Below are 18,775 nucleotides of genomic sequence, written 5' to 3'. Positions count from 1 at the left end.
AGTTGGCTGGAAACTCTCTTCCTGGTGATATTACTTATGAGGGTGGCGAAGTGTCCTTCCCAGCAGCCTCTCTGATCCCACCCTCCTGGCTGATTGACTGGCTAATGAACCACGACAGACGGCTGGAAATAGAACTAGCCTCACAACGCCCCAAACTCTCAGCTATTCTCTGTTTCTCTTGCTTTCTTTTACTCTCTCTCTCTATCTCTTTATGTCGCTCTTGCTGTCTCCCAGCGTGTGTACAATGGGATGTTACTGTTCATACCACAGAGACCAGGGCTACCTGTACAACTTCCATACACCCCACCCCGCTCCCAACTTCCCCTCCCCTCTCCCACCTCCCATCCTGCTCCTGCTTCCCTTCTCCGCTTCCATCCCTGTTCCCATGTTTAATTCTGCACAGTGCAATTAGTGGGTAACATGAATTAATAATAGAGCTGAGAGGATGGGTTATGGGAGGAGTTAGAGGCGGGGTTAGGGGAGGGAGTTGGATATCAGAAGTAAGCACCTGTGCTGGTAGGTGAGTTGATCTCGTGGCGAATGCTGCATGCTGATTGGCTGATCATCCTGTTGGGCTCTCTTTGGGGTTCCAGGATGTCCCTGTACTTTGACACCATGAGGACAGAGATGAAGTAGACCACCGCTAGGGCCAAGAACTGGGCCTGCTTACTGTCATCCTGGAGGGGACAAATATGCATGTTACACAAACACACGCACACAAACATGTTACACACGCACCAGCACACACAAAAATGTTACACATGCAACAGCACACACAAACATGTTACACATGCACCAGCACACACAAACATGTTACACACGCACCAGCACACACAAACATGTTACACACGCACCAGCACACACAAACAATCATACTCACCACATCCCGGAACACGACAGCTCTCAGACGGTTGATGTCGACGTCCTGTAAAAGCCTGTCAGGGTCCTGGATGGGAGAAAGGTTACTGAGAATGTTTTGGGGTTTAGAAGATCTAAAGTGAGGAGACTAAGGGAGTCTGACATCTTAGTGGTCATGTAACAATCTGTTTACTTAGCCGTTAGCGTAGCATCCATATTACATTGGGTGTCACACTTAATGATCTCCCACACACCCTCCACTTATACAGTTGAAGACGGAAGTTTACATTCCCCTTGGAGTTGGAGTCATTAAAACTCGTTTTTCAACCACTCCACAAATTTCTTGTCAACAAACTATAGTTTTGGCAAGTCACTCAGGACATCTACTTTGTGGATGAGACAAGTAATTTTTCCAACAATTGTTTACAGACAGATTATTTCACTGTATCTCAATTCCAGTGGGTCAGAAATGTACATACACTAAGTTGACTGTGCCTTTAAACAGCATGGAAAATTCCAGAAAATAATGTCATGGCTTTAGAAGCTTCTGATAGGCTAATTGCAATCATTTGAGTCAATTGGAGATGTACCTGTGGATGTATTTCAAGGCCTACCTTCAAACTCAGTGCCTCTTTGCTTGACATCATGGGGAAATCAAAAGAAATCATCCAAGACCTCAGAAAAATAATTGTAGACCTCCACAAGTCTGATTCATCCCTGGAGGCAATTTCCAAATGCCTGAAGGTACCATGTTCATCTGTACAAACAATAGTTTGCAAGTATAAACACCATGGGACCACGCAGCCGTCATACCGCTCAGGAAGGAGATGCCTTCTGTCTCCTAGAGATGAATGTACTTTGTTGCAAAAAGTGCAAATCAATCCCAGAACAACAGCAAAGGATATTGTGAAGATGCTGGAGGAAACAGCTACAAAAGTATCTATGTCCACAGTAAAACAAGCCCCATATAGACATAACCTGAAAGGCCGATCAGCAAGGAAGAAGCCACTGCTTCAAAACCTCCATAAAAAAGCCAGACTACGGTTTGCAACTGCAGATGGGGACAAGAATCATGCTTTTTTGGAGAACTGTCCTCTCGTCGAAGAAACAAAAATAGGACTGTTTGGCCATAATGACCATCGTTATGTTTGGAGGAAAAATGGGGATGCTTGGAAGCCGAAGAACACCATCCCAACCGTGAAGCTTGGCAGTATCGTGTTGTGGGGGTGCTTTGCTGCAGGAGAGACTTGTGCACTTCACAAAATAGATGGCGTCATGAGGAAGGAGAATTATGTGGATATATTGAAGCAACATCTCAAGACATCAGTCAGGAAGTTAAAGCTTGGTCGCAAATGGGTCTTCCAAATGGACATTGACCCCAAGCATACTTCCAAAGATGTGGAAAACGGCTTAAGGACAACAAAGTCAAGGTATTAGAGTGACCATCAAAAAGCCCTGACCCCAATCCTATAGAACTGTAAAAGCGTGTGAGAGCAAGGAGGCCTACAAACCCAAATCAGTTACACCAGCTCTGTCAGGAGGAATGGGCCAAAATTCACCCAACTTATTGTGGGAAGCTTGTGGAACCCAAAACGTTTGAACCAAGTTAAACAATTTAAAGGCAATGCTACCAAATACTAATGTGATGAAAGAAATAAAAGCTGAAAGAAATAATTCTCTCTATTATTATTCTGACATTTCACATTCTTAAAATAAAGAGGTGATTCTAACTGACCTAAAACAGGGAATTTTTACTAGGATTAAATGTCAGGAAAAGTGAAAAAATAAGTTTAAATGTATTTGACTAAGGTGTATGTAAACTTCCGACTTCAACTGTAGTAGTTCTGTATGTCCGGTGTCTCAGCCAACCATCTGAGGTACCATTATTACCAACTTGATGTGCATTTTTAAATTATGAGTTTAGTGAGGACATACCTTGTTGGCAGATGCTGTACCATACAGGTTGTCCTGGCTCTTACTGTTGGTCCCTCTGTCCCTCTGTCTCTGTCTAACGTCCAGACAGTTCCTCACTGCTACACAACACACTGGCAGGACAGACAGACAGGGTATCAGAAGCTGCATCTTGAAACTCATTAATGATATGATCACTGTTATCTCCAACCTGCCAAGCCAGAGTCATGGTGAAATCAACAGCCAGACAAATTTCACACTACAGATGAGAGAGAGAGAGAGAGAGAGAGAGAGAGAGAGAGAGAGAGAGAGAGAGAGAGAGAGAGAGAGAGAGAGAGAGAGAGAGAGAGAGAGAGAGAGAGAGAGAGAGAGAGAGAGGCCCATGCCTGAAGACACAGTGGAGAACATGAGGTAGGGTCAGGGTGTGACAGTACTGTGTGTGTAGTAGAGAGATTATACATTTCAGTGCTACAGACATATTCCCCATATATCACCTGGAGCCACTGAACAGTGCATGTCTTTCTCTATCAGCATGTAACCACTGCCTGTGGTTTTGTGTGAATGGTAATTCAGAGAAAACTGTGTGTGTGTGTGTGTGTGTGTGTGTGTGTGTGTGTGTGTGTGTGTGTGTGTGTGTGTGTGTGTGTGTGTGTGTGTGTGTGTGTGTGTGTGTGTGTGTGTGTGTGTGTGTGTGTGTGTGTGTGTGTGTGTGTGTGTGTGTGTGTGTGGACTTCAGAGCTAGCTTCAAAAGTCTGTCCTCAACCTACCTGACTGAAGTACCAACCACTGCAGCAGACACACACTATTTATCAAAATCATGACTCACCAAAGCACATTTACTATCTAATAGCAGTGCATTTAGAAAATGAATTAGTTAGTAATTTGGGATCGATGTCCCTTCCACGGGACAGTTGAGCTAACGTAGGCTAATGCGAGTAGCATGAGGTTGTAAGTAACAAGAACATTTACCAGGACATAGACATATCTGATATTGGCAGAAAGCTTAAATTCTTGTTTATCTAACTGTGCTGTCCAATTTACAGTAGCTATTACAGTTAAAGAATACCAGGCTATTGTTTACCAGGCTATTGTTTGAGGAGAGTGCACAATTTTGAACATGAAAAGTTAGTAATAAACAAATGAGTCATATTTGGGCAGTCTTGATACTAAATTTTGAACAGAAATTCAATGGTTCATTGTATCAGTCTAAAACAGTGCACATACACTGCTGCCATTAGGTGGCCAAAATATTAATTGCACCTGGGCTGGAATAATACATTATGGCCTTTCTCTTGCATTTCAAAGATGAAGGTACAAAAAATACACAAAATAACAGTTTTTTTCCCTTTGTTTTATCTTTAACCAAATCTATTGTGTTACATTCTACTACATGCCTTTCACATTTCCACAAACTTCAAAGTGTTTCCTTTCAAATGGTACCAAGAATATGTATATCCTTGCTTCAGGGCCTGAGCTACAGTCAGTTAGATTTGGGTAAAAATAATAGAAAGGGGCGGATCCTTAAGAGGGATTTCATGGATACTAGAATTACTGAAATGATCGTGAAATTCTTTTGCCACGGCATTTCCGGACATTATTCATCATCTAATATGACAGTTAATGTCTGTGACAAGTGCGCGCGCAGGCACACACACACACACACGCACACACACTCTTACCCAGTCGTAGACACTGTCTCATCAGGCCTCCAGAGGACATGTTCTTCTCAGCCTCTATCTCAGAGAAGTTGAGTGAGCTGGCAAACACCAGAACGTCCACCATGGCCATGAGACGGGACAGGAAGGAAACAGCCGTCTCTGAAGACATGCCCTGGACTGCCTCAATGTTCTCCAACTCAGCCTGCTCACAGCACAGGGGGTCAGGGGTCAGGGGAGGAGAAGGGTGAAGAGGGGATAGGGAGGGGGAGGTGGGATGAAGAGGGGACAGGGGAGGAGGAGAAGGGGTGAAGCGGGGACAGGGGAGGAGGAGAAGGGTGAAGCGGGGACAGGGGAGGAGGAGGAGGAAAAGGGGTGAAGGGGGACAGGGGAGGAGGAGGAGGAAAAGGGGTGGGGTGAGCGGGACAGGGGAGGAAGGAGGAGGAAAAGGGGTGAAGGGGAAAAGGGGGAAGCGGGGACAGGGGAGGAGGAGAAGGGGTGAAGCAAAGCGGGGACAGGGGAGGAGGAGGAGGAAAAGGGGGAAGGTCAGGGAGGGGACAGGGAGGGGTGAGGGGGAGGGGAGGGGAGGAAGAGGAGGAAAGGGTGAAGCGGGGACAGGGGAGGAGGAGAAGGGTGAAGCGGGGACAGGGGAGGAGGAGGAGGAAAAGGGTGAAGCGGGACAGGGGAGGAGGAGGAGGAAAAGGGGTGAAGAGGTGTCAGGGACAGGGGAAGGAGGAGGGGAAGGGTGAAGAGGTGTCAGGGGACAGGGGAGGAAGGAGGAGGAAAAGGGTCAGGGGAGGGGAGAGGTGTCAGGGAGAGAGGTCAGGGGAGGGGGAGAAGGGGAAGGGGTCAGAGGGGGAGAGAAGGGTGAAGAGGTGTCAGGGGAGGGGAGAAGAAGAAGAGGTGTCAGGGGAGGGGGAGAAGGGTGAAGAGGTGTCAGGGGAGGGGAGAAGGGTGAAGGGGTCAGGAGGAGAAGGGTGAAGAGGTGTCAGGGGAGGGGAGAAGGGTGAAGAGGTGTCAGGGGAGGGGAGAAGAAGAGGTGTCAGAGGGGAGAAGGGTGAAATGGTTCCATTGGGGTTACAGGGGAGGCCATGGATAAAATCAACAGGAGAAAAACAAAACACACAGAAAACAATCACCAACTTAAACTGAATAGATAGCAGAATGAAGCTGAGCAAATGAAAAGGCTACGATCAATAAAGACAATTAACTAGTCCGATTTCCTGAAGCTGATCAATAATTAACAACTAAACATGGGTGAAGAGGTGTCAGGGGAGGGGAGAAGAAGGGTGAAGAGGTGTGAATGACAGGGGAGGGGAGAAGAATGGTGAAGAGGTGTGAATGACTTACAGAAGGAGAGCAGAGAGGTTGACTGAATGAGGGGAGAAGGGTGAAGAGGTGTCAGGGGAGGGGGAGAAGGGTGAAGAGGTGTCAGGGGAGGGGGAGAAGGGTGAAGAGGTGTCAGGGAAGGGGGAGAAGGGTGAAGAGGTGTCAGGGGAGGGGGAGAAGGGTGAAGAGGTGTCAGGGGAGGGGTGAAGCGGGGACAGATCCAGAAATAGAAATGGTTCCATTGTATCTGAGAAAATAAACGTTATGAAAGAAAATAAAACTAACTAACTTGGGTACTCTGGCCATGCATACAAACAAACAATACATGATAAAATCAACAGATACAATCAGCAGTTAAAGCACATAAAATCCTTAACACAAACAAAACACACAGAAAACAATCACCAACTTAAACTGAATAGATAGCAGAATGAAGCTGAGCAAATGAAAATGGCTACGATCAATAAAGACAATTAACTAGTCCTATTTCCTGGAAGCTGATCAATAATTAACAACTAAACATGCAGCTCTATCTAGCCACCACTGGATGGTGGTGTAGCACAACAGAGAGGCTGACTGACAGAAGGAGAGGCGGCAGAGAGGCTGACTGAATGACTTACAGAAGGAGAGGTAGCAGAGAGGTTGACTGAATGACTTACAGAAGGAGAGGTAGCAGAGAGGCTGACTGAATGACTTACAGAAGGAGAGGTGAAGGAGAGGCTGACTGAATGACAGAAGGAGAGGTGACTGAATGACAGAAGGAGAGAGGCTGACTGAATGACTTACAGAAGGAGAGGTAGCAGAGAGGTACTGAATGACTTACAGAAGGAGGCTGAAGGAGAGGGGCAGAGAGGCTGACTGAATGACTTACAGAAGGAGAGGTAGCAGAGAGGCTGACTGAATGACTTACAGAAGGAGAGGTAGCAGAGAGGCTGACTGAATGACTTACAGAAGGAGAGGTAGCAGAGAGGCTGACTGAATGACTTACAGAAGGAGAGATAGCAGAGAGGCTGACTGAATGACTTACAGAAGGAGAGGGGCAGAGAGGCTGACTGAATGACTTACAGAAGGAGAGGAGCAGAGAGGCTGACTGAATGACTTACAGAAGGAGAGGTAGCAGAGAGGCTGACTGAATGACTTACAGAAGGAGAGGTGGCAGAGAGGCTGACTGAATGACTTACAGAAGGAGAGGTAGCAGAGAGGCTGACTGAATGACTTACAGAAGGAGAGGAGCAGAGAGGTTGACTGAATGACTTACAGAAGGAGAGGTAGCAGAGAGGCTGACTGAATGACTTACAGAAGGAGAGGTAGCAGAGAGGCTGACTGAATGACTTACAGAAGGAGAGGCAGAGAGGTTGACTGAAGCAGAGAGGCTGACTGAATGACTTACAGAAGGAGAGGTAGCAGAGAGGCTGACTGAATGACTTACAGAAGGAGAGGTAGCAGAGAGGTTGACTGAATGACTTACAGAAGGAGAGGAGAGGTAGCAGAGAGGTTGACTGAATGACTTACAGAAGGAGAGGTAGCAGAGAGGCTGACTGAATGACTTACAGAAGGAGAGGTAGCAGAGAGGCTGACTGAATGACTTACAGAAGGAGAGGTGGCAGAGAGGCTGACAGAGAGGAGAGGTGGCTGACTGAATGACTTACAGAAGGAGAGGTAGCAGAGAGGCTGACTGAATGACTTACAGAAGGAGAGGAGCAGAGAGGCTGACTGAATGACTTACAGAAGGAGAGGTAGCAGAGAGGCTGACTGAATGACTTACAGAAGGAGAGGTAGCAGAGAGGTTGACTGAATGACTTACAGAAGGAGAGGTAGCAGAGAGGCTGACTGAATGACTTACAGAAGGAGAGGTAGCAGAGAGGCTGACTGAATGACTTACAGAAGGAGAGGTGGCAGAGAGGCTGACTGAATGACTTACAGAAGGAGAGGTAGCAGAGAGGCTGACTGAATGACTTACAGAAGGAGAGGTAGCAGAGAGGCTGACTGAATGACTTACAGAAGGAGAGGTAGCAGAGAGGTTGACTGAATGACTTACAGAAGGAGAGGTAGAGAAGCAGAATGACTTACAGAAGGAGAGATGGCAGAGAAGCTGACTGAATGACTTACAGAAGGAGAGGTAGCAGAGAGGCTGACTGAATGACTTACAGAAGGAGAGGAGAGGCTGACTGAATGACTTACAGAAGGAGAGGTAGCAGAGAGGCTGACTGAATGACTTACAGAAGGAGAGGTAGCAGAGAGGTTGACTGAATGACTTACAGAAGGAGAGGTAGCAGAGAGGCTGACTGAATGACTTACAGAAGGAGAGGTGGCAGAGAAGGCTGACTGAATGACTTACAGAAGGAGAGGTAGCAGAGAGGCTGACTGAATGACTTACAGAAGGAGAGGTAGCAGAGAGCTGACTGAATGACTTTGACTGAATGACTTACAGAATGAGAGGCAGAGGTTGACAGAAGGAGAGGTAGCAGAGAGGCTGACTGAATGACTTACAGAAGGAGAGGTAGCAGAGAGGCTGACTGAATGACTTACAGAAGGAGAGGTAGCAGAGAGGCTGACTGAATGACTTACAGAAGGAGAGGTAGAGAGGCTGACTGAATGACTTACAGAAGGAGAGGTAGCAGAGGCTGACTGAATGACTTACAGAAGGAGAGGTAGCAGAGAGGCTGACTGAATGACTTACAGAAGGAGAGGTAGCAGAGAGGCTGACTGAATGACTTACAGAAGGAGAGGGTTGACTCAATGACAGAGAGGCTGACTGAATGACTTACAGAAGGAGAGGTAGCAGAGAGGTTGACTGAATGACTTACAGAAGGAGAGGTAGCAGAGAGGCTGACTGAATGACTTACAGAAGGAGAGGTAGCAGAGAGGTTGACTGAATGACTTACAGAAGGAGAGGTGGCAGAGAGGCTGACTGAATGACTTACAGAAGGAGAGGTGGCAGAGAGGCTGACTGAATGACTTACAGAAGGAGAGGTAGCAGAGAGGCTGACTGAATGACTTACAGAAGGAGAGGTAGCAGAGAGGCTGACTGAATGACTTACAGAAGGAGAGGTAGCAGAGAGGCTGACTGAATGACTTACAGAAGGAGAGGTAGCAGAGAGGTTGACTGAATGACTTACAGAAGGAGAGAGAGAGTGAAGGAGAGGTAGCTGACTGAATGACTTACAGAAGGAGGGGGCAGAGAGGCTGACTGAATGACTTACAGAAGGAGAGGTAGCAGAGAGGCTGACTGAATGACTTACAGAAGGAGAGGTAGCAGAGAGGGAGGTAGCTGACTGAATGACTTACAGAAGGAGAGGTGAGCAGAGAGGCTGACTGAATGACTTACAGAAGGAGAGATAGCAGAGAGGTTGACTGAATGACTGAATGACTTACAGAAGGAGAGGTAGCAGAGAGGCTGACTGAATGACTTACAGAAGGAGAGGTAGCAGAGAGGCTGACTGAATGACTTACAGAAGGAGAGGGGCAGAGAGGCTGACTGAATGACTTACAGAAGGAGAGGTAGCAGAGAGGCTGACTGAATGACTTACAGAAGGAGAGGTAGCAGAGAGGCTGACTGAATGACTTACAGAAGGAGAGGTAGCAGAGAGGCTGACTGAATGACTTACAGAAGGAGAGGTTGACTGAATGACTTACAGAAGGAGAGGTAGCAGAGAGGCTGACTGAATGACTGACTGAATGACTTACAGAAGGAGAGGTAGAAGGAGAGAGCAGAGAGGTTGCAGAGAGGTTGACTGAATGACTTACAGAAGGAGAGGTAGCAGAGAGGTTGACTGAATGACTTACAGAAGGAGAGGTAGCAGAGAGGTTGACTGAATGACTTACAGAAGGAGAGGTAGCAGAGAGGTTGACTGAATGACTTACAGAAGGAGAGGTAGCAGAGAGGTTGACTGAATGACTTACAGAAGGAGAGATAGCAGAGAGGCTGACTGAATGACTTACAGAAGGAGAGGTGGCAGCAGAGAGCAGAGGAAGGATCCCTCCACAGGCGATGATGATGTTGTCTACCATCTGAGAGAGGAGGTGGATGGTGTTGTGGACAAAGATTATGTTCTCATTGCTGTTGACAAAGTCCATGACAGATTTGGTTGAATGGCTGCAGGGAGGCAGAGAGAGAAGGAGAGAACTGGATTAAAGACAGGTCAGGTGTTAGGTACGCTCAGGGAAACGTGGTGAATAATCAGCCACAGTAAGGCTAGTTAGAAACCCTGGCTGCAGGATCTACTGTAACTCTTGTTTTACTCTCAATGAATGGGATATGTGGTTGTCTTACCTAACTTAGTTGAATGCACTGACTGTAAGTCACTATGGATAAGAGCGTCTGCTAAATGACCCAAATGTAACATTCTACTGCATGTCCTATGTGGTAGCCCTAAGTGGTCAAAAATAGTGCACTACAGAGAGGCAATGGGCTTTGATACAAACTAGTGCACTACATAGGGACTAGGGTGTGATTAGGGACAGTGTCCTCAGTGTCTCGGTCCCCTCACCTCCTCCAGACATGGACGTCTGTCTCCAGGGCCAACAGCAGGTCGGTGAGGAGGCGCTGGTGCATGGGCGACCATTTGAACTCTGGGATGCGGAACATGGTGGTGCGCGGCCCAGGGCTGAACTGGCGGCGCTGCTCCTCTGTCATGGGCATCCCTCTGAAGCCCAGGTCCACACGCAGGGCACGCTCCAACTGGGCCGCCGTACGACCGTGCAGGGACTGACACACACGTACAGACACACATACACCCACAATACTGTAATGCAGAGTATATAAAGCAGTGTATAAATAAAACATTATATAACAGCAGAGAAGAGACACTATTAATAGTCCTTTAGTCCTCCCTCTCCTCCTCCGCCTCCTCCTCTCATCAGACTCAATAACACGGGGAGGGAGGAGAGAGGAGGGAGAAAGGGAAGAAGGAGACCAGAGGAACAGAGGATAGGGAGATCTTGTAATGTAACTAACCTGTGTAGTAGCAGTGGTCTGTATCTTCTTAACCTCTTTGTCCTTTCTGTCGTATGACCTCTCTGTGCCTGAGGTGTTGCTGACTGTATCCGCCCCACTACCTTTCACACCAGCCGAGGGCTCTCCCCCCTCCAACACCCCAGACCCTCCAGCACTATCTCCAGACCCCGTGTCTGTGAACACTGACCCCTTAGAGCAGGCCTCTTCCCTGGACATTGAGGTGACGTCACCCAGGGTGGTCTGGAGCTTCAACCTCTCCTCCTCCATGATGCTGTTGATTGGACCACCAGAACTGACCATGCCGATGATCCCCAGCTCAGAGCTGCCCGTCATGTGGGCCAGCAGGCCCAGGTCATGGCTGCGAGCCGGGGGGACTGGGGGCTCGGGGTCTGGTTGGGGGTTAGAACCAGGACTTGGCAGGACCAGGGGCTCCTCCTGTTGAGTTCAGTTCTGTTTAGTTAACTTGCACAAAACAAAACACAAGCAGAAGAAAAGAAAGACGAACTAACCTGGCCAAACAGGAAGCTGCTGTTGCTAGGGAGACTGTCCTTGTCGTCATCAGCAAGGGTGATGAGGGGACCGGTGTTGTGGTTGTCGGTGGCTACACCGACGGTTGCGTTGGGGACCATTACTCCGCTGGCGGCGCTGCTGCTCAGCTTCTCTACAGCAGCACAGTACATGTTGTCCAATAGGGAGTCCACCTGGACCAACGCCCCGCCCCTGTCCTCAGAGACAACACTCCCAGCCACACCCACTGTCACGCCCAGCGGCTCTGGAGACAGGTCCAGGTCCTCCAGCTTCACCTCTGTGGCTTCCACCTGGGGAGAGGGAGGGATGATTGATTAGCTGACTGAATGACTGACTGACTGATTTTAAGAGTCTACCTGCAAGAACTGTGACATGTGGTGTTTTTCCCCAACTAAACATACTGGAAGTTGCTCTGGATAAGAGCATCTGCTAAATTAATCAGTTGTAAAAACTATGAAAACAGAGACCATAACATACCTTCTCAGCCTTGATGTCCACCAGCAGGTCATGAACCTCCACTCTGACCCCTGACCCCGCCCTCTCTGTCCCCTCGAGCCCCCCCTCCTCCCCCGTCTTCGCCTCCGACAGTATGTTCCGGGGGAGGCCGGGAGTCTCGGGGTAGTCGGCCTCGCTCTCCGGGGTCTGTGTCTGAGAGTGGTCGTCTACCTCTCTGATCTCCATGTTCCCCTGGATGCCCCCGGCCTGGAGGTCCTGCAGGCCTGAGATGGTGCTGACCAGACCCTTCCTCCCCTTCTTAATGTTCTCCTCCTCCTGACGCTGGTAGTCCTCATACATCTTAGCCAGGTACTCCTTATGGGCCTCGTATGTTACCTACAGTATAGCAGTATAACAGTATAACAAACATCATCAATAATCAATCATCTATAATTAATAATCAAGCTCATCTTAGCCAGGTACTCCTTATGGGCCTCGTATAGGTTACCATATAGAGGGAGAGACATGATCAATAACTACTGGTCATCCAAGGTGTTGTTGGTGCAAATTCCCTCCTCAACAGCAGAGGGCAGTGTTTCCCCTCTTATCGTAGAGCTGACTGGTGGCACCACTGATGATCTATGTCCCAAATGATGCCCTATTACCTACATATTGCGCTAGGGTCCTGGTCAAAAGTTGTGCACTATATCGGGAATAGGGTGCCATTTGGGACGCAGACAGCCGCTGAGTCTTACCTTGGAGTGAGCGATGGAGAGTGTATCCACCCAGACCCTCCAACCTCCCCATTCATACTTGATGGCATGGTAGAGCAGGATCCTGAAGAGGCTATAGACCATCTCCATCATCTTCTGTTCCTCTGGGTTTTTAGGGTTGATATAGCCCAGACTGAACATCCAGTCCTGCCATACTGAACACTGCAACAAACACCTAGAGACAGACAATATACCGTGAATAATATTTACTTTTACGACTATTATCAATAAGGTACTCACTACTAGAGCAAACAGCAGGAGAGACCATCGCTACATAGTCAGTAGTCTAAGTTAAAGTCGGTCTGTAGGCCAACAGCATATTCTCAAGTACTCCCTCTGAGTCACAATTCATTCTGATCACCTTCTATTATGTGAATTAGTGAAATGATCTGATGCTTTGTTATATAGTCAGTAGTTAGACAACAATAGCGAGTAGATTGGCGATGATAGTTATCTGTTATACCATCAATATCTCGTGAACGATTTATGATTGACAGGATGCAGGATGCAAACAGTGCTGTCACTGCTGGGAAGAGTCATTACACAGCTGTAAATTAGATGATGACTGTTTACGTGTGTGTGTGTGTGTGTGTGCGTGTGTGTGTGTCTGTCCTCACCGTCGGTTTTCGCGGCTGTTACTGAATAATTTGATCATGTCTGAGAGGAAGAGACGTCGAACCTCCATCAGCTCAACGCTGGGGGACGAGCTCTTCAACAGAGTCGCTACTACCTTAAGAATCACTGGAACACACACACACACACACACACACACACACACACACACACACACACACACACACACACACACACACACACACACACACACACACACACACACACACACACACACACACACACACACACACACACACACACAACTTTGCTAAGTCCGCACTTTAAATAAAGTTTGACTTGACTACAGTAACATTCACAGGGACAGCAGACAGACTTACTGGGGTTCTGTATCTTGATTGTAGAGTCTGGTTCAGGGTGGGGTTTGTGGACGACCTGGGTACACACCTGCTCAGTCAGGATCTGATGGGAAGAACACCGACAATCACTAAGTAGGGAATAGGGATGCAACACGGTAACAGGACAGTGGAGCGGAGATAATGAGGTTATCAGCACGAGGCTATAACCATCCCAGACCTCACTGCCACGCGATCTGCAGGTCACGGATTGGCTTGTTCAGCCATCTACGGACCCATGGCCAGCCAGACAGACCAAGACCTCAACCGCACACCGAAATCAAACTCGACTACGAGGGATCCCTGAAGAAGAAGTGTATGTGTATGTGTGTGTGCGGTGTGTGTGTGTGTGTGTGTCTGTGTGTAGTTATACAGAGAAGAATGTACCTCGTACAGCGTGTTGTAGATGGTCACTGATACAGTATTGGTGTGTAGCATCAGCCTCTCCCCCAGCAGAGTGAAGAGACTGTGTGTGTGCATGATCTCAACCTTCCTTCTGTGGACAGACACACACAGTAACCCTGTTAGGAGTCCCTGGGTGACAGTTTTACACTTCATACAATAGTTATTTTAAGAGAAGAGGGTAGAAGAGGGAAGAAGAGAGGAGAAGAGTAAAGGGGAGAAGAGGGGAGAAGAGGGGAAAATAGTAAAGGGGAGAAGAGGGGAGAAGAGGGGAGAATAGTAAAGGGGAGAAGAGGGGAGAATAGTAAAGGGGAGAAGAGGTGAGAAGAAGGGGAGAAGAGTAAAGGGGAGAAGGGTAAAGGGGAGAAGATGGAAGAATGGTAAAGGGGAGAAGAGGGGAGAAGAGTAAAGGGGAGAATGGTAAAGGGGAGAAGAGGGGAGAAAAGTAAAGGGGAGAAGAGGGGAGAAGAGTAAAGGGGAGAAGAAGGGGAGAAGAGGGGAGAAGAAGGGGAGAAGAGTAAAGGGGAGAAGAGGGGAGAAGAGTAAAGGGGAGAAGAGGTGAGAAGAAGGGGAGAAGAGTAAAGGGGAGAAGAAGGGGAGAAGAGGGGAGAAGAAGGGGAGAAGAGTAAAGGGGAGAAGAGGGGAGAAGAGGTGAGAAGAAGGGGAGAAGAGTAAAGGGGAGAAGAGTAAAGGGGAGAAGATGGAAGAATGGTAAAGGGGAGAAGAGGGGAGAAGAGTAAAGGGGAGAATGGTAAAGGGGAGAAGAGGGGAGAAGAGTAAAGGGGAGAAGAGGGGAGAATGGTAAAGGGGAGAAGAGGGGAGAAGAGTAAAGGGGAGAAGAGGGGAGAAGAAGGGGAGAAGAGTAAAGGGGAGAAGAGGGAGAATAGTAAAGGGGAGAAAAGGGGAGAAGAAGGGAGAAGAAGGGGAGAAGAGTAAAGGGGAGAAGGGGAGAAGAGTAAAGGGGAGAAGGGGGAAGGGGAGAAGAGGGAATAAGAAGAGTGGAGAAGAGTAAAGGGGGGAAGAGGGGAGAAGAGGGGATAAGAAGAGGGGAGAAGAGGGAATAAGAAGATGGGGGAGAAGAGTAAAGGGGAGAAGAGAGGAGAAGAGGGGGGAAGAGAGGAGAAGAGGGGGGAGAAGAGGGAATAAGAAGAAGGGAGAAGAGTAAAGGGGAGAAGAGGGGAGAATAGGGAATAAGAAGAGGGAGAAGAGGGGAGGGGAGAAGAGGGAATAAGAAGAGGGGAGGGGAGAAGAGGGAATAAGAAGAGGGGAGAAGAGGGAATAAGAAGAGGGGTGGGGAGAAGAGGGGAGAAGAGTAAAGGGGAGAAGAAGGGATAAGAAGAGGGAGGGAGAAGAGGGGAGAAGAGGGAGAAGAAGAGGGAGGGAGAAGAGGGAATAAGAAGAGGGGTGGGGAGAAGAGGGAGAAGAGGGAGAAGAGGGGAATAAGAAGAGGGGTGGGGGAGAAGGGGGAGAAGAGAAAAGGGGAGAAGAAGGGATAAGAAGAGGGAGGGGAGAAGAGAAGAGGGAGAAGAGGGATAAGAAGAGGGGGAGAAGAGGGGAGAAGAGTAAAGGAGAAGAAGGGATAAAGAGGGAGAGAGAGGGGAGAAGAGGGAATAAGAAGAGGGGAGGGAGAAGAGGGAATAAGAAGAGGGAGAAGAGAAAAGAGAAGAAGGGATAAGAAGAGGGGAGAAGAGGAGGGGGGGGGAGAAGAGGGAATAAGAAGAGGGAGAAGAGGAAAGAGGGAATAAGAAGATGGGGAGAAGAGTAAAGGGGAGAAGAGAGGAGAAGAGGGGGAAGAGAGGAGAAGAGGGGGAGAAGAGGGAATAAGAAGAAGGAGAAGAGTAAAGGGGAGAGGGGGGGAGAATAGGGGAATAAGAAGAGGGGAGAAGAGGGAGGGAGAAGAGGGAATAAGAAGAGGAGGGAGAAGAGGAATAAGAAGAGGGTGGGGAGAAGAGGGAAGAAGAGGGGTGGGGAAAGAGGGGAGAAGAGAAAAGGGGAGAAGAGGGAATAAGAAGAGGGGGGAGAAGGGGGAGAAGAGAAAAGGGAGAAGAAGGGATAAGAAGAGGGAGGGAGAAGAGGGGAGAAGAGGGAATAAGAAGAGGGTGGGGAGAAGAGGGGAGAAGAGTAAAGGGAGAAGAAGGGATAAGAAGAGGGGAGGGGAGAAGAGGGAGAAGAGGGAATAAGAAGAGGGGAGGGAGAAGAGGGAATAAGAAGAGGGGAGAAGAGAAAAAGGGAGAAGAAGGGATAAGAGGGGAGAAGAGGGGAGAAGAGGGAATAAGAAGAGGGGAGGGGAGAAGAGTAAAGGGGAGAAGAGGGGAGAAGAAGGGGAGAAGAGTAAAGGAGAGAAGAAGGGGAGAAGAGGGGAGAAGAAGGGGAGAAGAGTAAAGGGGAGAAGAAGGGAGAAGAAGGGATAAGAAGAGGGGAGGGGAGAAGAGGGAATAAGAAGATGGGGGAGAAGAGTAAAGGGGAGAAGAGGGGGAAGAGAGGAGAAGAGGGGGAGAAGAGGGAATAAGAAGAAGGGAGAAGAGTAAAGGGGAGAAGAGGGGAGAAGAAGCGAGAATAGTACAGGGGAGAAGAGTAAAGGGGAGAAGAAGGGAGAAGAAGGGGAGAAGAGTAAAGGGGAGAAGGGGGAAGGGGAGAAGAGGGAATAAGAAGAGTGGAGAAGAGTAAATGGGGGAAGAGGGGTGAAGAGGGGAGAAGAAGAGGGGGGGGGAGGGGAGAAGAGGGAATAAGAAGATGGGGGAGAAGTGTAAAGGGGAGAAGAGAGGAGAAGAGGGGGGAAGAGAGGAGAAGAGGGGGGAGAAGAGGGAATAAGAAGAAGGGAGAAGAGTAAAGGGGAGAAGAGGGGAGGGGAGAAGAGGGAATAAGAAGAGGGGAGGGGAGAAAAGGGGAGAAGAGGGAATAAGAAGGGGAGGGGAGAAGAGGGAATAAGAAGAGGGGAGGGGAGAATAGGGAATAAGAAGAGGGGAGGGGAGAAGAGGGAATAAGAAGAGGGGTGGGGAGAAGAGGGGAGAAGAGTAAAGGGGAGAAGAGAAAAGGGGAGAAGAAGGGATAAGAAGAGGGGAGAAGAGGGGAGAAGAGGAATAAGAAGAGGGGGGAGAAGAGTAAAGGGGAGAAGAGAGGAGAAGAGGTGGGAAGAGAGGAGAAGAGGGGGGAGAAGAGGGAATAAGATGAAGCGAGAAGAGTAAAGGGGAGAAGAGAGGAGAAGAGGGAATAAGAAGAGGGGAGAAGAGGGGAAAAGAGGGAATAAGAAGAGGGGAGAGGAGAAAAGGGGAGAAGAGGGAATAATAAGAGGGGAGGGGAGAAGAGGGAATAAGAAGAGGGGAGGGGAGAAGGGGGAATAAGAAGAGGGGAGGGGAGAAGAGGGAATAAGAAGAGGGGAGGGGAGAAGAGGGAATAAGAAGAGGGGAGGGGAGAATAGGGAATAAGAAGAGGGGAGGGGAGAAGAGGGAATAAGAAGAGGGGTGGGGAGAAGAGGGGAGAAGAGTAAAGGGGAGAAGAGAAAAGGGGAGAAGAAGGGATAAGAAGAGGGGAGAAGAGGGGAGAAGAGGGAATAAGAAGAGGGGGGAGAAGAGTAAAGGGGAGAAGAGAGGAGAAGAGGTGGGAAGAGAGGAGAAGAGGGGGGAGAAGAGGGAATAAGATGAAGGAGAAGAGTAAAGGGGAGAAGAGGGGAGAAGAGGGAATAAGAAGAGGGGAGAAGAGGGAATAAGAAGAGGGGTGGGGAGAAGAGGGGAGAAGAGAAAAGGGGAGAAGAGGGAATAAGAAGAGGGGTGGGGAGAAGGGGGAGAAGAGAAAAGGGGAGAAGAAGGGATAAGAAGAGGGGAGGGGAGAAGAGGGGAGAAGAGGGAATAAGAAGAGGGGTGGGGAGAAGAGGGGAGAAGAGTAAAGGGGAGAAGAAGGGATAAGAAGAGGGGAGGGGAGAAGAGGGGAGAAGAGGGAATAAGAAGAGGGGAGGGGAGAAGAGGGAATAAGAAGAGGGGAGAAGAGAAAAGGGGAGAAGAAGGGATAAGAAGAGGGGAGAAGAGGGGAGAAGAGGGAATAAGAAGAGGGGAGGGGAGAAGAGTAAAGGGGAGAAGAGGGGAGAAGAAGGGGAGAAGAGTAAAGGAGAGAAGAAGGGGAGAAGAGGGGAGAAGAAGGGGAGAAGAGTAAAGGGGAGAAGAAGGGAGAAGAAGGGATAAGAAGAGGGGAGGGGAGAAGAGGGAATAAGAAGATGGGGGAGAAGAGTAAAGGGGAGAAGAGGGGGGAAGAGAGGAGAAGAGGGGGAGAAGAGGAATAAGAAGAAGGAGAAGAGTAAAGGGAGAAGAGGGGAGAAGAAGCAGAATAGTACAGGGGAGAAGAGTAAAGGGGAGAAGAAGGAGAAGAAGGAGAAGAATCCAAGGGAGAAGGGGGAAGGGAGAAGAGAAATAAGAAGAGTGGAGAAGAGTAAATGGGGGAAGAGGGGTGAAGAGGGAGAAGAAGAGGGGAGGGAAGGGGAGAAGAGGGAATAAGAAGATGGGGGAGAAGTGTAAAGGGGAGAAGAGAGGAGAAGAGGGGGGAAGAGAGGAGAAGAGGGAGGAGAAGAGGGAATAAGAAGAAGGGAGAAGAGTAAAGGGGAGAAGAGGGGAGGGGAGAAGAGGGAATAAGAAGAGGGGAGGGGAGAAAAGGGGAGAAGAGGGAATAAGAAGAGGGGAGGGAGAAGAGGGAATAAGAAGAGGGGAGGAGAATAGGAATAAGAAGAGGAGGAGAAGAGGGAATAAGAAGAGGGGTGGGGAGAAGAGGGGAGAAGAGAGTAAAGGGAGAAGAGAAAAGGGGAGAAGAAGGGATAAGAAGAGGGGAGAAGAGGGAGAAGAGGGAATAAGAAGAGGGGGAGAAGAGTAAAGGGAGAAGAGAGGAGAAGAGGTGGAAGAGAGGAGAAGAGGGGGAGAAGAGGAATAAGATGAAGAGAGGAGAAGAGTAAAGGGAGAAGAGAAGAGAGGAGAAGAG

At 48.8% G+C, this 18,775-nt stretch overlaps 1 protein-coding gene across 2 annotated transcripts in view; it reads right to left on the bottom strand.

Moving 5' to 3' along the window:
• Positions 1-18,775, bottom strand: part of LOC118396139 (neurobeachin-like) — a 415,134-nt gene that overhangs the window by 243,809 nt on the left and 152,550 nt on the right. For both annotated transcript variants that reach the window (XM_052522064.1, XM_052522066.1), the window contains exons 18-30: positions 13,802-13,910; positions 13,400-13,481; positions 13,064-13,187; positions 12,429-12,621; positions 11,716-12,069; positions 11,220-11,528; positions 10,711-11,145; positions 10,244-10,461; positions 9,696-9,849; positions 4,449-4,629; positions 2,794-2,903; positions 881-946; positions 509-677 (exon numbers count right to left, since the gene is read on the bottom strand). In XM_052522064.1, coding sequence (XP_052378024.1) covers positions 509-677; positions 881-946; positions 2,794-2,903; positions 4,449-4,629; positions 9,696-9,849; positions 10,244-10,461; positions 10,711-11,145; positions 11,220-11,528; positions 11,716-12,069; positions 12,429-12,621; positions 13,064-13,187; positions 13,400-13,481; positions 13,802-13,910 — 2,504 coding nt within the window. The remainder of the gene's footprint in view (positions 1-508; positions 678-880; positions 947-2,793; positions 2,904-4,448; positions 4,630-9,695; positions 9,850-10,243; positions 10,462-10,710; positions 11,146-11,219; positions 11,529-11,715; positions 12,070-12,428; positions 12,622-13,063; positions 13,188-13,399; positions 13,482-13,801; positions 13,911-18,775) is intronic.

This window comes from Oncorhynchus keta, chromosome 1 (genome assembly GCF_023373465.1).
Source record: "Oncorhynchus keta strain PuntledgeMale-10-30-2019 chromosome 1, Oket_V2, whole genome shotgun sequence".
Classification (NCBI taxonomy): Eukaryota; Metazoa; Chordata; class Actinopteri; order Salmoniformes; family Salmonidae; genus Oncorhynchus; species Oncorhynchus keta.
Note: the sequence above shows the minus strand (reverse complement) of the source record. Positions and strands in the feature narration are given on the sequence as shown.